At 39.6% G+C, this 12,455-nt stretch overlaps 1 protein-coding gene across 1 annotated transcript; it reads right to left on the bottom strand.

Moving 5' to 3' along the window:
* Positions 1 to 3,412: 3,412 nt before the first annotated feature.
* On the bottom strand, positions 3,413 to 12,003 carry CDCA7L (cell division cycle associated 7 like). Its single transcript, XM_040063414.1, has 8 exons — positions 11,878 to 12,003; positions 11,071 to 11,427; positions 9,276 to 9,350; positions 8,002 to 8,184; positions 6,447 to 6,578; positions 5,493 to 5,642; positions 4,704 to 4,840; positions 3,413 to 4,353 (listed from the first exon to the last, which is right to left on the bottom strand). The coding sequence occupies exons 2-8, from the start codon at positions 11,425 to 11,427 to the stop codon at positions 4,323 to 4,325; spliced, it is 1,065 nt and encodes a 354-aa protein (XP_039919348.1). The 5' UTR covers positions 11,878 to 12,003; the 3' UTR covers positions 3,413 to 4,322.
* Between the last annotated feature and the right edge of the window lie 452 nt (positions 12,004 to 12,455).

Genomic DNA, 12,455 nt, shown 5'->3' with positions numbered 1-12,455 from the left:
TTCACATACAGTTAAGGCAGCAGCTATTGATGCTTCTCTTTTAGGATAACTGATTTTCTCATGCGGTGCTGAGAACTTGACATCTAGCCACAGGACCTTTAGCTGCCAGCAGTGGTGAGGCTTTCCGTCTTGTTCCATCTTCAGAGCTTTCTGAAAGGTCACCAGTGATGGGTGTAGGCACCAAGCATATCTTTTCAATGCCAGACATTTTTCTGTAACTGTTGGTGTTAGCTATGTTTGTGATGCTGTTTGGAGAGTTGATCACAGCTTAAATAAAGATAAGAATCACCTTAACATCAGAATAACCCTTTCCTGAAAGCAGGAGGAAAAATCCAAACTTGTCTTCAGGCTAGTCAGAAGTGTGAAGGCACACCAGCTAAAGAAATAAAAGCTTGAATTTTATAGTTTAAAAAAGGTTTAAGAGTGCAAGTTTTTCTACCATTATTATTTAACTAATTTAGTGCATATATCATGGTTATCATTTCTTCTATAAAAGAGTAATGGGACTAAGGAGAAAAATTAATCAAATCTCCCAATTCTCTTTGTGTAGTTGTTGTCACAGTAGGGGATGGAAAACTTTCAGCAGTGTAGTGAATAAACAGTACATCTCATTTCTTGTCACAGTTCACAGCATATTAGCTGAGTTGGTTAGAGCATGGTGCTACTACCACCAAGGTTTTTGGGTTCAATCTCCATATGGATCATTTATTAAGGAGTTGGACTTGATGATTCTTGTTGGTCCCTTCTCACTCAGAATATTCTGTGAATCTGTGAATGTATGTTTGCATTTATTCTGAACACTACAGGAGTGCTTGGTAACAGTGTAGCTCTAATTCTGCATGGTCACCAATGGCATTGAGCTAAATGCTTCAGAATACTTGGCTAGCAAAAAGGTGTCCAGGAGTTCCTCACAGGTCACTTGGCTGGGCTGCCATAATTCTCCGGAGAAGGGCAGACCCCACACAATCTCAGGCTTGAGGATGATGGCCCAAGATGTTGACTGTTCTGACATTAAAATTACTGTCTGGATATCGAATTACTGAAAGATTTTTTTTTTCTTTTTTTTCTTTTTTTTTTTTTAAAGCTGTAATGCAGATCAGGAACAACTGACTTTTGGATAAAGTGTGCTCCACGGCAGCTGTTACCAAAAAAGACCAAAGAAGAGTGTGACCACCCAGCAACAGGAGCCTGTATCTCTGTGCCTTCCATGCAAGGTAAGAAATAAACTTAAATTGCTTGATCTCCTAGTTCAGGGACTCCGTTAGGTAGTTAAATTGAATTAAGAGTTGCACTAAAGCATTGTGACCCTATGAATAGCACCAAGAAGCTTAGGCATAGTGCTAGATTGCTGGCAATTGTCACTGTGACTTTAAATTTTCCACCGGCTTGGTGTTTTAATCACCAAATATACTTCTTACATTTAAATAACTGTTATGTGTGTCTGAACAAGGTCTTCATTGTAGTAAAGCAGCAGCTCTAATCCAACTGAGGTTCAGAAGTTTAAAGAGTATTCCAGAAACTATAAATTCCACAAAAACGAACTTGCTGAAATTTTTTGCAGCTCTCAGAGGCGCAGAATACGGTTAGTAGTTACCCCACGTTGGCAACCTGGATCAAGTAACCTACACAACTGCAATTTGGAAAAAAAAAAAAAAAACAACCTCACAACCTAACTCCCACAAAAAAACCACCAACCAACCTACCAACAAACCCCCCCAAACACACAAACAAACAAAAAAATCCCACAAAAATTGTCTTTATCTTGATTTTTTCTTCTACCTTGACTGAAAGTTGCCAATTCTAAATAAAAAAATACAAAAAATTATGAATGTTTTATTGGCTGGGTCATAATGCTTATAAAGCTTTTGGGGAGACATACCAAGAATAAAGGAAGTACTTGAGAAAACCTGTATTGTGGGTCCCTTCCAACTCAGAATACTCAGTGATTCTTTGATTAGCAGGAGGTATAATGAGGTATAATAAGATGGGCAAAGTGTAAGAATTAAAAGAGATTTTTTTTCGTCTGGATTTTTATGCAGTTATTACAGTAGCTGTAATATGGTTGTAGGCTGTCCCTGAATGGAAACCATGTTCACCTTTTGAGCTGCAGCCCCTCTTTTAACAACCTTCACATGATAAGTACTGTATTTTAATTATTTGGAATCTGTATCTTCCTGAAACTAAAGATAAAAATCTAGTTCAGGAATGACAATTCAGGCCTGTGGTCAACACAAGATTTTAGTTTTAACTTGGAAAAGCTTGGAAAAGTCAACAAAGCTACAGCTTATTAAGAGAAAGGTGAGTGACTCCCAGTGGCAGTAAGAGAAACACCATCATTACTTACACTCTTCACCAGACCCAACTATAATAAAAGGAAAGCCACCCTTTTGGAAAGGAGTTACAGCAGGTAAACCCCAAGGGGAAAGTTAGGGTGGGGGAATGGAGAAATGGCAAGGATGTCATTTGAATGTTGCGTTTTGAAACGGGGACATCAGCTGTTCAGAGGTTTTTTTAGATATCTGTCATTACAAGGGCAATACAATTCATTCCTGCTCTGGAGATAAGGAAAGTATCAAGGAGTGAGTGCAGTTTGGGCTTGCGTTGGTGTTTGCAAATATAAAATTTCCTATCACTACAATCTCTGCTTTTAGTAAAAAGGCATGTTAATGAATCCACAACTAGAGTCCAGAGTGATGCTATGTACTCATCTCTGCATTTGTACAAGGAGATGATGCGCAGCAGGTCAGCAAAATCTAAATCAACTAAATCTAAAGTCTGCACTACATCAGTATGTTCAAATGTAGCCTTAACGATTAAGCAACTGTTTAATCACAAATGATTCTGGTCTTGCACAACAGAACATCATGTAAAGCAGGTGCCACTATTACAGCAGGCACCACACAGGATGTCCAGTGGGGCCCACAGCAGAAGCATGTCTGGGGAACTGACTTCAGCAATGCCAGACATTTTTTTAAAGGATATTCCAGTGGATCAAAGGGAAACTAAGACTGTTTATGAATGTCCAGCCTATAAAAGCAGGAAGACAGCTAATGTTTTGACTTTCAAACTGGAAATCAAGAAGTCAGGTAAATGGGTTCTGGCAGGAATAACTTTACTCCTGGAAGTTTTGTACTAAGCTTTCAATAAAAATGTGCTGCTTTCTCCATCCATCTGCCTGATAGTAAAAGGAGGTATTTTTCACAGTCAACTGGAGCAAGAGATTTGTCTCAAAACCACAATCCTTAATGTAACACTTATGTGGTCTGTGTTGTTATTTCCTCATCTGTCAGTGTTGTGTTCATGTGTTTCTCCATCATAATGATTATTGATCTCCAAGCACCATTACACCTGCTCTGGGAACATAAATGGAAAACATCAGCATCAGGGTGTAGTCTGAATCACAAAATACTCCTCTTTAGATCAGTCTTTATTTTCTCTACTTAAAATGAAATGTGTATCTTACATGATTTTTAACATGCAGTACAAATATGTTGCATTTAAACAAAGTTGTTTGAAACCTGGTTGTACAAATGGAAAAAAAAAATCTAAGTATGAACTGTAAGTAAAAAAAAAATTAAACCTGAACTCTGATATAGACCAGTTACAGCAGTTGGGTAGATGCTTCATGCAGCAGGTGCACTATGCAAAAACTACTGGTGAGTTTTGTTGCTTTTTTTTAACTGGGATTTTTTTTTTTTTTTTAACACCCTTCTAATTCCATGTTTTAGTGAATAATTGCACTTTGGAATAAAATTTTTAAAAACCATCCTCCCACTGGTCAATTTCAACAGCTTTGGCTGGAATATAATGGCATTCAGATGAAAGTACCTTTTCCTTCTTTGCAAGGACAAGTTCTATAAACTACAGGTGGTGGAACAGGTTCAGAAAGCAGAGTTGGAAGAATGGATCTTTATGGTCGAGCTGGTAGACAAGGGTGTTTTGTTCCTCTGAAGACGGGATGCTTTGAAGGTAGTTGTTAAGCACCCTTTCTGCAAACTTGCACAATTATATAAATAAAAATATTGCTCATTTGGACCTAGCTCTCCATCATGCGGTTGTGTAGCTCTATTAAAAATTAACCACCTAGGGTTCAAGAGTGCCATTTCACTTAACATATAGGTCTGTGCATGTAGATTTCTCTACCAAAACATTTTCCTGAGAGATCTTTTTTGCATAAGACCATATCAATCAAAAAATTCCCAATACAGAAATGAATATGCTATACACTACAATTCTATTTTATATAAAACATAGCAATAAAATTCTGATGTCAAATTGTTAACATATTAACCAGTTGCAGGCATGGCTGGAGTTCAGTGTTCTCAATTGTCCTCTGCCAGTTGTTTTTGTAAACTACAAGATACGAGAAAACAGTATTAGTGCTTTTTAGGAAACTCAGCTTCCCCATAAATTTCCACCGCTGAAGATAAGTTCCAAAACAGCACTTACATACACTTCAGCCAACCAATGGGGATTTCAAAATAGGCAAAAGTCTTTCAATTTTTTAATCAAATTAGTTGTTTAAACAGACAATATACCTCACTTTAAATAAGCTGATTTCAGCCAAGGAAAAAAAAAAATCTGAAATCCAATAAACTTCTTTTGCATAGGTGCAGGAATTTCCCCGGGGCACAAGAAGTCAAATGTTATTTAAAAGGGCTATAACAGTTTAAAAAGGAATGACCAGAGGGCAGAACTCTCACCTTTCCAGGTACTCCTTGACGTTGTTGTAGCCGTAGAACTTGGCCAGGTGGATGAGCATGCCGGTGGCACAGCGCCCGTCCCGCCGCCGGCAGTAGCTGCAGTTGCACACCCCGCGACAAGGAGGACAGATCCAGGCCTGCAGAGCCGTGGAGGTGGGAGGGGGGTAAACACAAGTTATGAAAAATGTTATACTGGCCTTCCTGTTGCTCGGAGAAACAGGAGCATGGCTTCCCCACCCTGTGACTGTTCAGGGCAAGGTTTTAGAAGCCTCTATTAGCCAGCCAGCCGACGTTATTAACATTTTCCAAATTCTGCAGGATTAGAGAAATTATTAAGTGGTTGAATACTTCTTACTCTGAAGCCTCAGGTTCTCTGATGTGCTCAGTATTGATTTTCAAACAGACTGAAGTCATCTGTAATTCCTAACATTCATTCCATGTTAGGCTGACTCTAGTCAACTCCCTAGAAAAAGATGGGTATCCACTGTGACAAGCTCCTTTGCCTCTCTCTGCCTGCTGGTACAGGACAATCCTGGGATCGAATTAACCAGCTGGTACCTGAAGTCAGGCATCTCCAAGCTGCTCAGCAGCTGCACATAAAAGCACATGTGCTAATAGAGCAGCCACTGCCACACTGGGCCTGCACATCAGAGCCATTAGTTACTACAGATCTGCTCTTGGCAAAAAAGTTCGAACACCATGTACCCATGAGTACACTCTTAACATCACAGATTACTAACAAAACTCTATTCATTACCCTTTCATTCCAGGCTCAAGAATGATACTCACTGGATCAAGCAGAGCTGACTTCACATCTTCACCGTACCGATTTCGAAGACATGGTCCACAGAACTGCCCCCTTACTCCTCCACAGCCCTGGTTGCGACAGATTGTCTTTGTATCGGTCGTCTTCTGTCGACACTGGTGGCAAGTACTACCCTAAAGGTGGAATGGAAGAGAAAAACATTTGTATGAAGGACATCTTAAATGCCCATTGATGAGCTTTCATAATAATAATAAGCACAAACTTCAAACCCAAGTCAAATTAAACAATGAAGAGCAAGCTCTGTTACTATGATAAATCATATAACAATACTAGGAATTTTACAAGAGACGGTGCCAAGTTTCAGTTGCATTGGAAGTCTCAAATTACATGAATCTCATAATCACAGTTCTGGTCCTTTCTTCTCTCTAAGAAAAACCTAAAACTATTGAGAAAATGATCTTGTGACTCATCCCTGCCAATACCATGAAGCATGACACACATGGTAAGATGATCTTTATGATAATCAATAATAGCCAAATCCAGGGAAAGCAAGGAAGGAGGAGTTCCATTAAGAACACTGGACACTACACAACCTGTCCAGAAATGTAATTTCCAGGGATACAAAGAACAGCAGGGATCACTATTATTTAATGGTACAACATTTTTATTAGTGAGAGAGACAAAAAGGATGCCACTTACCAGTGGCAAGTAACAGCTATAGCAAACTTAACTTCCTATCTCTGTGGCACAAAAACTCTTTTCAGGGCCAAAAAGCCAGTGAGGAGTTATCAACCATCACAGCCAAGCCCAGAGAATTCTGGTAAAGCTTTCAAAGGTGTACTTGTGTGACAGAATAATGATGAGCTGAACTCCCCAGAGCCTCAGAAAAGGACACCTTTTAGCAAACACCAGTGAAACAGTAAGAGACTTTTCATTTCAAGCACACAGACACACTGAAGAATATGGCAACCACTTACTAGAACTTTGTCATAGATTTTGTCTCTAACAGTGATTGCAATGTTGTCCAAGTCCTCCTCAGTTATGTCTTCTACTGGACGATGAGATGAATACTTAGATGATCTCCTTCTTTTGCGTACTCCACAATCCCCCTGCTAAACAAACTCATCTCAATACCTTTTGTCTGATGTCATGAAGCCTACGTCACCACACTTGGTGACTAATTCAATTCATCTACAATGAGTATGCAGTCCACAGCTACAGGCTCATGCATCACTGGAAGAACGGAATAGTTTCAAAATCATCCCTTTCTTTCTCTTCATCTTCTCCATAATCTTTTCTCTACTATACTTTAAATTCGTTTTACTTAATTCCTTTCCATCATTACTACTTCTATTTGAACAAATCCCTGACATATTTTACTGCTAACTTTTCTTTGCATTCCCTGCCTTCCTCCACTGTAACTCTTCGCACTCCATTTCTTCCCTCTCAAAGTTAGGGACTGCGATCATCTGCCTCCCCACGCTTTCATCCTTCAATTCCTTGTATGCGCCCTAGTTGCTTTCTCCAATGACATCCTCCAATGTCCTACCAAAAAAACCCCCTCTATTGAAGCTTTAGGTTAGTCCTACCATACCCAGCCCTTTCTTACTAACCTGTTACTTGGAAGAGAGTTCTCCACTCACAACTAAGTGATTTTTTTTCCTTCTAAATATTATTATCTCTGACCCCTATTCAGGAATAAACCTCATCTCATTCTTAGCCTTCCCCATACCTGTCTCTGAAGACCTCATTTGTCCTTCACTCTAGATCAGTTCTGTGTCCAAAACAGTCATTTACCAGCCCAGGCTTCCATTTGGTGCTACTCCTCTTCTTCTAAGAGCCAAGTTCCCTCTCTAATGCTTTAACTGTGCCCAGCACTTGTTCCTACAAGCAGAACTGGGATCCAGCCTGTAAGAATTCAAACTTAAGTGAAGACTTAAAGGGTCTTCCTCATAAGGGCTATACAGAAAATGTAAGCAAGACAAATGAACACCATAAGCTAGAGGAGGAAAAAATCAGATTTTTAAAAACAGGAAAGAGTGAAACCTTCAACTTTTCAATTATTAATCTGTACATCAGCAGTCTGCTGGTGCAGATTCCATTAATTCATTCTCAGTTCAGCCATATAACTCATATCCTCCCTCTGTTATTTCCAGAGAAGGATTTTTGCCTTTTTTTTCCTGAGTTTGGTAACAGAGAAGATCTGCTTTGCCACCCCACTGCCTTTCTTCCACTCCAAGGCCTTGTACATTACGGGCTCTAGTAATTTTCAGATGAAGAATTAATAACAGACCTTGTTAAGAGCCAAATTAACTACCTTGTTATGCCTGAATAACACTGGCCACAAATAGAGCCCACTTTAAAGGAAAAAGATGAGACAGAAAGGCCTAGAGATTACTTTTTCTGTAGCTAATCCAAACCAAAGATTTTCAATAACTTTGTGTAGGATGGGATGTCTGGTCTAAGTGCTGGCCAACAATTTAAATGTTTCCTAGTTCCTGACCACTGGGGATATCAAAATCTGGTAAATACCACACTGAGTCTCTTCAAGAGGTTTTGTTGTCTGTAGCTACGGATGTGTTCTGCAAATTTAACAGCTGACACAGTAAATTTTTCCAAGGCAAATTTTTCTGGTGGACGAGCATTTCTGGTTGGGTTCATTCGACGTGCTATCTGGCCTTCAGAAAATGTCCTCCTTGGGGTTTTCTTCTGTTTCTACAAAGAGAAAAAAATTCCACTAATGTCTTTTCAGTTTTGTTTGCAGTGTTAAACACTAGAAACAACCTAAAAATGTCTGTACCACACTTGTACTATCATGAATTGATCTACTCTGCTCCTACTCCTTATTTCTCAAGCCAAACACCACCAAATATACTCCCTACACACTATATACCTTTTTGCTACTTTTAAAACATCACACCTTCACGTCAAATTCCATTCCAATTAACATCACAGAACCATACTAAAATTTGACATGTGGCATATTAAGGTGGAAGCTAGTTCTCATTCTTTGGTAGCTAAATATTCAGATTTTCCCACAATCTGAATAGAGTTTGAAGAACAAGTTGAATTCCAGTTAATTTTCTTTTAAACTTTTTAAACTGAAAGGGCATCAAGAAGCTGCTTCATTTAGTTCAAGATTCCTAATTTTGGAGATTCTTGGGAGGTGCAAGATACCCTCTTCACACTGTCACACCTGCCAGCTACTGTGTGATTGAATTCATGCAACAGAAGTCCTGCATGAACATCTACCAAAGACATGGTCCTTCAAGGTTTCCTCAAATCTTTTCAGTTTATAATATACATGGAAAAATGCTGCTCTACAGAGAAATAAGGGTTGACACTCCTCTGCTTAAAGGTGAGGAAAGTCAACTGAAGTAACTACTGTATCATGTCTGTTTGTGTTGAATGGTTCAACTTCATGAGCATAGCTCTACTGGGAAGCATGCATTTTAGGAGACAAGCCTACAAGAAGGAAATTAACAGGATCTAAACCCAAAGGAAAGCAACTACTCTTCCTTATTCCCACATACACAGACATTTGTCTAAGATCTCAACAGTATTTCTGGAGCAAAAATGATAAAGCAGCATCTCATCTTAGTCTTTGTATTTCTTCATAAATTACCTTATAAAATTCCTTTTCCTCACATAATTTCTGGCACTTCCTGACCAATAGGAAATCTATACAAATGAAGTGACCAAACCCAAAGAAAACCAGAACAAACTTGCTGAAAGTTTCTGATGAAACATGTTAATCCTAGGTCTAACAAAAGTACTGTCACCACCAACCAGTACTGGGAACTTACTGAAGGAGTCAAGGTGGGCGTTTTCACTGGGAACAGGTCCGGTATGGAATTCAGTTCTGCCAGCAGCTGGGCAAGCTGGAAGCAAGCGATGTCACATTGAAAACTCACTGCAACTTGCAAAACAAAAGCAACACCACCTACCATCCATTCTTCACATGCACTTCAAATTATAGGCAAACATGTGCAAGGAACCTATATGGAAGCACTTAAATAAAGTGGGGCTCATAAAGGGGGTTTATTTACTCTGCCATGAGCAAAATCTCTGCCAACAATACTAACTTCATAACTCCCACTAATTCTTACTGGAATTAGAACTAGTCAGATTTACATTGTATGTTGTCAAAACAGCACCAAAGGAATGCATTACAACATGGTAATGATTGATAATGAGAAATTAAGTTCATATGATAGGAGGGAGAAAGGAAAGACAGGGTGCCAGAAGACAGTAAGATGTTCCCAGTGAGCTTTTACTGACTGCAGATACACCTGTGCTCTTCGTCAGGGAGCTCAGCGTCCCCTTAAGCAGTGCAGACACTGGGTGCACACTCATTACAAAGTCAGTGAGCAACTAAGCCCCAGTGGCAGCTCCCCCAATGCATGCATGCTCTGATCATGCACAACGTCACAAGAACTTCAACAGGATGACGATTTCTTGTGCTACGTACAAGATGTCTCAGAGGTACATTTCTACAGAAGCAGTGGCTGATAGGTACAAAAAAAACCCAAAACTGACCTGTTCTGGAATTCCAGAATGAGGCCAACTTCTGAAAAGCCAGTGGTAGTGGGGATGAGCCAAGCTGCTAGCTCTCTGAGATTGCCACAGCCATCAAGAGATTAAAAGCTGAATACAGTTTTTCTCAGTAAATACTTCAGTGTGGCATTTATTAAGAGCTATTTAAGGCCATTACAGTACTGGTCCTAGGATGCCAGTGAATTTCACAGTGGTTGAACTGCAAAGAAGAGTGGAAAGTGAGAAGGACCAAGGAGCAGCAAGACCAACACAACAGCAGCGGGGACACATGACAGATTAGAGGTGCAGGTACAAAGCTGAAGCAAGTTTTTACACAGGAGCTGCAGGCCCTGATTTAGAGGTATTGCTTGAGGCACAAGACTGCTCGAAAGCTGCAACTTTCCCTGAAACACAGTAAAACTGGAGGAGCTACTTAAGACTGAACATCAGTTCAGATTACATAGCAGCATGATAATTAAAGAGAGCTGGTGGCAGGTTGCAAAATAGAGGAAAAAACATGAGGAAATGATCAGTTGCTCTTTTCCGCACCTACACGCCCATACACACAGGTTAAGCAATTCTATAGTAAAGCATTATTGTAAAAATCACATCCCACACACCTGAAAAACTACATTTATCACTCTCGGCAGCTTTTACCTGGATTTACACTCAGTAACTGCAGCAGAACAGTCACACACAAACAAAAAGTAGGAACACTATAGTGCAAACGACACCATAGAGCACCTGAAGATACCAGCTGGTTTTCTGATATGTTCTGAAGGCTGCATAACCTGGTCATTTGTAACTTTGTCCACATCCACATTAAAAATTCTTAGTTCTACTCTGGTTTTAAACTTGACCAGGCTAGTCCCTTCTTGAGGTTATTTTAGGGGTAAATGTCCAAGTGTTGAGAGTCCTCTAGGGTTTTCCCAGGTAGAAAAATTCACCATAAGATCTTCCCAAAGTTCCAGCACAGCACCAGCACAGATTCTAAAATTCAACTACACTAAAGCTAAGTAATTTGATGTAAATGTCAGAGAACAAAACACTGCTCTTAAGTCTTACCATAGCTTTATTTTCTTTAATATTCATGGCTCTCTTAAGCAGTGCACTGGAACTTTCCTCCTGTGTTTCTTTAATGTCTTCTTCAGACTCTGAAGCAGAGCCCTCTACTTTGTCCGACCGCTTGAGGCTTATTTCTTTTGAAAGAGGTGTGAGAGATTCACTGTCCTTTAGAGGTAAATCAGACAAAGCCTGTTCAGGCACTTTTTTCTCAGATGACTTCCTGGTAGGAAACTGTAAAGCAACACGAAGGCCAAAGCTTCTTCTCTTGGGGGAAACCCTCTTCACCTCTTCCTCCTCTTCCTTCCTATTATCCAACAAATTGTTACGTTCTTCATCACTCAAGTCTGACTCCACCATCTAGAGGCAGGAAAAATCCCGTGTTAGATTATCAGCTCTGACACAAGAGAGGTCATTTTAAAATCACTAGTTCTAGACAGCAGTCTTTCCACCCAAAGGCACCAACATAAATTGACCTAAATTAATATCTTTTTACAAGTTCGTAGGATGCAACTTCTGCCTGTGCAGAGATCTAACATCTACATATTAGTATTATCTGGGATACAGACATGGCTGTCTCCAGAGGAACAATCTTGCCCGGTACAAGCAGTAGAAGTAGTTCTCATTTCTAATATGTGATACTATATTAAATAAAGTATTTTTCTCTTTTAAGACAACACGTTTTAATTCGGCATGAAAAAAGAGCATCACGGTGCATCAGAAAAATTCCTACAAGAACAGTTTACAGGGAAGAGACAGAAAAAAAAGAAGTCAACATATACATTCACATGTAGGTGTGACTGCCTTTACCAGAACTTCTTTCTTGTTCACATGCACCTCGTTTGAAGTGAAGCCCTCAAACACTTCTGTTTCAGAGTCAGTGTCCTCAGTGAAAATCCTCCGCAGCTCTTCAGTGAGGTGTCTGGACTGAAACCGGAGCCCCTGCAAAAACACCACTCAGTAGCTGTGAGGGACAGTCAGATATAAAGCACTCACACAGACACAATAAAAAGGTTTTGAGGGTCAAGACAGTGCCAGCTAAATAGCATACTGTGAAAGCACTTTGCAGGCAAAGCCTGTCAAAATAAACAAACAACAAGACAACATTCAAAGTTTCAAAGTTGAGTTATTTTAAATTTGGAAGATTTCTTCATTTTGAGGACTGGATTTTAACTGACCTACTTACTGTAGGAGAAACTTTTTTCACCTCTTCCCTTCTTCATTATTACCCAATAAAAATAAACTGTCAGTTTTGTTGTATGCAAATTATCAGCCTGTTTTATGTATTTTCTTCTGGATGAAAAACCAGGCCTTGAATAGAAGAAAATACAACTGAGAGATGAGGTCTGCTCCTCATGCTGTTACACCATCACTGGACTGACTGACAC

Source organism: Hirundo rustica, chromosome 1 (assembly GCF_015227805.2).
Source record: "Hirundo rustica isolate bHirRus1 chromosome 1, bHirRus1.pri.v3, whole genome shotgun sequence".
NCBI classification, from domain to species: domain Eukaryota; kingdom Metazoa; phylum Chordata; class Aves; order Passeriformes; family Hirundinidae; genus Hirundo; species Hirundo rustica.
Note: the sequence above shows the minus strand (reverse complement) of the source record. Positions and strands in the feature narration are given on the sequence as shown.

What these genes read in the sequence shown, in the direction of transcription:
- CDCA7L (XM_040063414.1), bottom strand. Translation starts at nt 11,427, where the DNA reads ATGGTGGAGTCAGACTTGAGTGATGAAGAACGTAACAATTTGTTGGAT. An exon ending in AAATCTATGACAAAGTTCTA is followed by an intron (nt 5,643 to 6,446) that starts GTAAGTGGTTGC and finishes TTCCACCTTTAG; the next exon opens with GGTAGTACTTGCCACCAGTG. An exon ending in GTCAAGGAGTACCTGGAAAG is followed by an intron (nt 4,354 to 4,703) that starts GTGAGAGTTCTG and finishes CGTATCTTGTAG; the next exon opens with TTTACAAAAACAACTGGCAG.